General features: G+C 36.4%; 1 protein-coding gene across 1 annotated transcript; it reads left to right on the top strand.

Annotated features, from left to right (window-relative positions):
- The first annotated feature begins 735 nt into the window (after positions 1 to 735).
- LOC120268881 (ferritin-3, chloroplastic-like) lies at positions 736 to 2,414 on the top strand. Its single transcript, XM_039276142.1, has 4 exons — positions 736 to 1,108; positions 1,883 to 1,966; positions 2,060 to 2,120; positions 2,236 to 2,414. The coding sequence occupies exons 1-4, from the start codon at positions 798 to 800 to the stop codon at positions 2,389 to 2,391; spliced, it is 612 nt and encodes a 203-aa protein (XP_039132076.1). The 5' UTR covers positions 736 to 797; the 3' UTR covers positions 2,392 to 2,414.

The raw sequence follows: 2,414 nt of genomic DNA, 5'->3' as shown, positions 1-2,414 counted from the left end.
ACTGAAACCGTAATTAGGACACAGTGTGTTTATCATGAAAATTAATTTTTATTTAAACCCAGACTGTACTAAATTTTTAAGTTTGTCACTGTGCATAAGCATGAAGTAAGCTCAATAAATATCTAAACTAAATTAATTAACTTTAATAAATTAAGTATCTGCGGGTGACAAGCACTACTATTTATGAGAAATCATAAGTATGCCTAAGCATAAAGCAAGCTCAACAAATATCTAACCTTTATTTTATTTTCTTTGAATTTTTAGAGTTCAATTTTGGACTTTTATAGAAACAACATCTTATGTAAAGATATGATGTAAATAGTCCAAAAAATTATTAATATTTAATATTTTTTGAAAAAAATGGAATAGACCGATAAAATAGGATCCATGCACGGAAAAGAAAAACGAAAAATACAGAAAAACACAAACAAACGACACACGTAATCTCTAGGACTAATTAAAAATCTCATAATTTATTTCTGAAACCACGGCGGAGCCAAGAAAAAGATTTATATATATATATATATATATTTTACTTATTTTATATGTTTTCATGGGTATAAATGCCAAAAAGAGAAAAAGAAAAGCAATCGGCAGATAAGACCCCTCAAAATGCCAGCTCACAAATATTCCGAAATGGAATGTACTAGAGCACGCGCCTGCCACACTCTTCCTATCCTCACCGTCCACGTGTCACTCATCCAACCGCTACAACATCCATAAACGCTCACCTTCCACACTCTCCACCTCAGACCATTCCTCTTTTCATCTTCGTCTTCTTCTCCTCCAAGATCGCCATGCTTTCCCGAGCTTCTCTCGCCCTCTCTCTCCGTTCTCCGGCGCCGGAACCATTTCCCTTTGGTGGTGATGGAGCTGTGGTGGCTCTTCCTTCTTTGTCCTCTGTTTTGAGGCTTTCTAAGAAGGGGCCGAGAGGCGGAGCCTTGGTGGTCATGGCGGCTGATAGCCGGCCTCTCTCGGGTGTCATCTTTGAGCCTTTTGAGGAGCTCAAGGCTGAGACAGCGCCTCTTGTTCCCTTGTCTCCTCATGAGTCCCTTGCTCGCCAGTGCTACTCCCATGACTGCGAAACCGCGGTCAACGATCAAATCAAGTAGGGTTTCGTTCTTTCTTGAGGTTTTATTTGTTTTTGGTTTGTTTTCCTGCCTTTTTGTTGGAGATTTGGGTTGGCTGTGTCATAAAGGTGACACTTTGTGCTTGTATTACTTGAACCTTTTTGCTGGACTTTAATCTTTGCCTTTTTCCCCCTTTTTTTCTTTTTTGGAAAAGAGAGTGGGATTTTTTTATTCTTTTGTTTGAATTTTCTATTTTTCTGATAGAATACTCAAGGTGATTTCGTGTTCTGTGTAACATTGTTGTTTCTTTGTTTCTAGTGACTTTTCTTAGTGTGGTGTTCTTCTAAATTTAAGAACTAATTTGAGCGTTTGTTTTAATTCTTGTTCATTTCTTTTGATCTGTACTTTCTAGTGCAAAAATTGAGTGTATCTGATCTATGTCTTCTTGTTTATTTTTGAGTTTTTCTTTTATTCTTATGTTGTTTTTCGTGGTTCTTAATTGAATGTTTGGGTTTTGCTGGTTCTTTTTGTGAAAAAGAATGTGCTTTGATCATTCTCTTGTTTGCATTTTTGTGTTCTATGGTTCCCTTTGTGAGAATCTCTAAGATGCCCTTCTTGTTGTGTGTTTTCATTGTTGTTTCTTTTATTACTATTGATTTTGAGGTGTTTGAGGCTTTTACCTGTGTGTTATTCTTCTTATTTTAAGCACTAATTTGAGCATTTATTGCTCATTTCTTTGTTCTATACTTTTTAATTGCAAGATTGAGTTTCGTGGTATCTGATCTATATCCTGTTTGATGCTCAAATTACAGTGTGGAGTACAATGTTTCATATGTCTATCATGCCTTGTATGCATACTTCGATCGTGATAACGTTGCCCTTAAAGGCTTTGCCAAGTGAGTCATCAATGAAGCCAATTAACACAATTCTTTATTTGCTTGATTTTCTTTTCTTTAAGTCATCTGATTGTGATCAAACTTCTGTTTCAGGTTTTTCAAAGAATCGAGTGAGGAAGAGAGGGAGCATGCAGAGAAGCTGATGAAATACCAGGTATTTTGTTAGCTATGTTTTCTTGCTTCATGACTTCAGGTGTACTCTATATCAGTCTTTTGTTTGCCTTTTTTTCCCTTCATAAATTTTCTTTTATTTTTTGAATATTTGTCAGAACAAACGTGGGGGGAGAGTGAAGCTGCATTCAATTGTAAGGCCTCCCTCTGAATTTGACCACCCTGAGAAAGGAGAGGCGCTGCATGGTAAGCTTTTAACCATGAATGCTGTATATTTTAGATTTCAGTGTGCTAAGTTGGTTCTCTTTGACTGATAACACAGTCAAAACAATATGTG

This window comes from Dioscorea cayenensis, chromosome 9 (genome assembly GCF_009730915.1).
Source record: "Dioscorea cayenensis subsp. rotundata cultivar TDr96_F1 chromosome 9, TDr96_F1_v2_PseudoChromosome.rev07_lg8_w22 25.fasta, whole genome shotgun sequence".
NCBI classification, from domain to species: domain Eukaryota; kingdom Viridiplantae; phylum Streptophyta; class Magnoliopsida; order Dioscoreales; family Dioscoreaceae; genus Dioscorea; species Dioscorea cayenensis.
The sequence above is the reverse complement of the archived record's forward strand: the minus strand, read 5'-3'. Positions and strand labels throughout refer to the sequence as shown.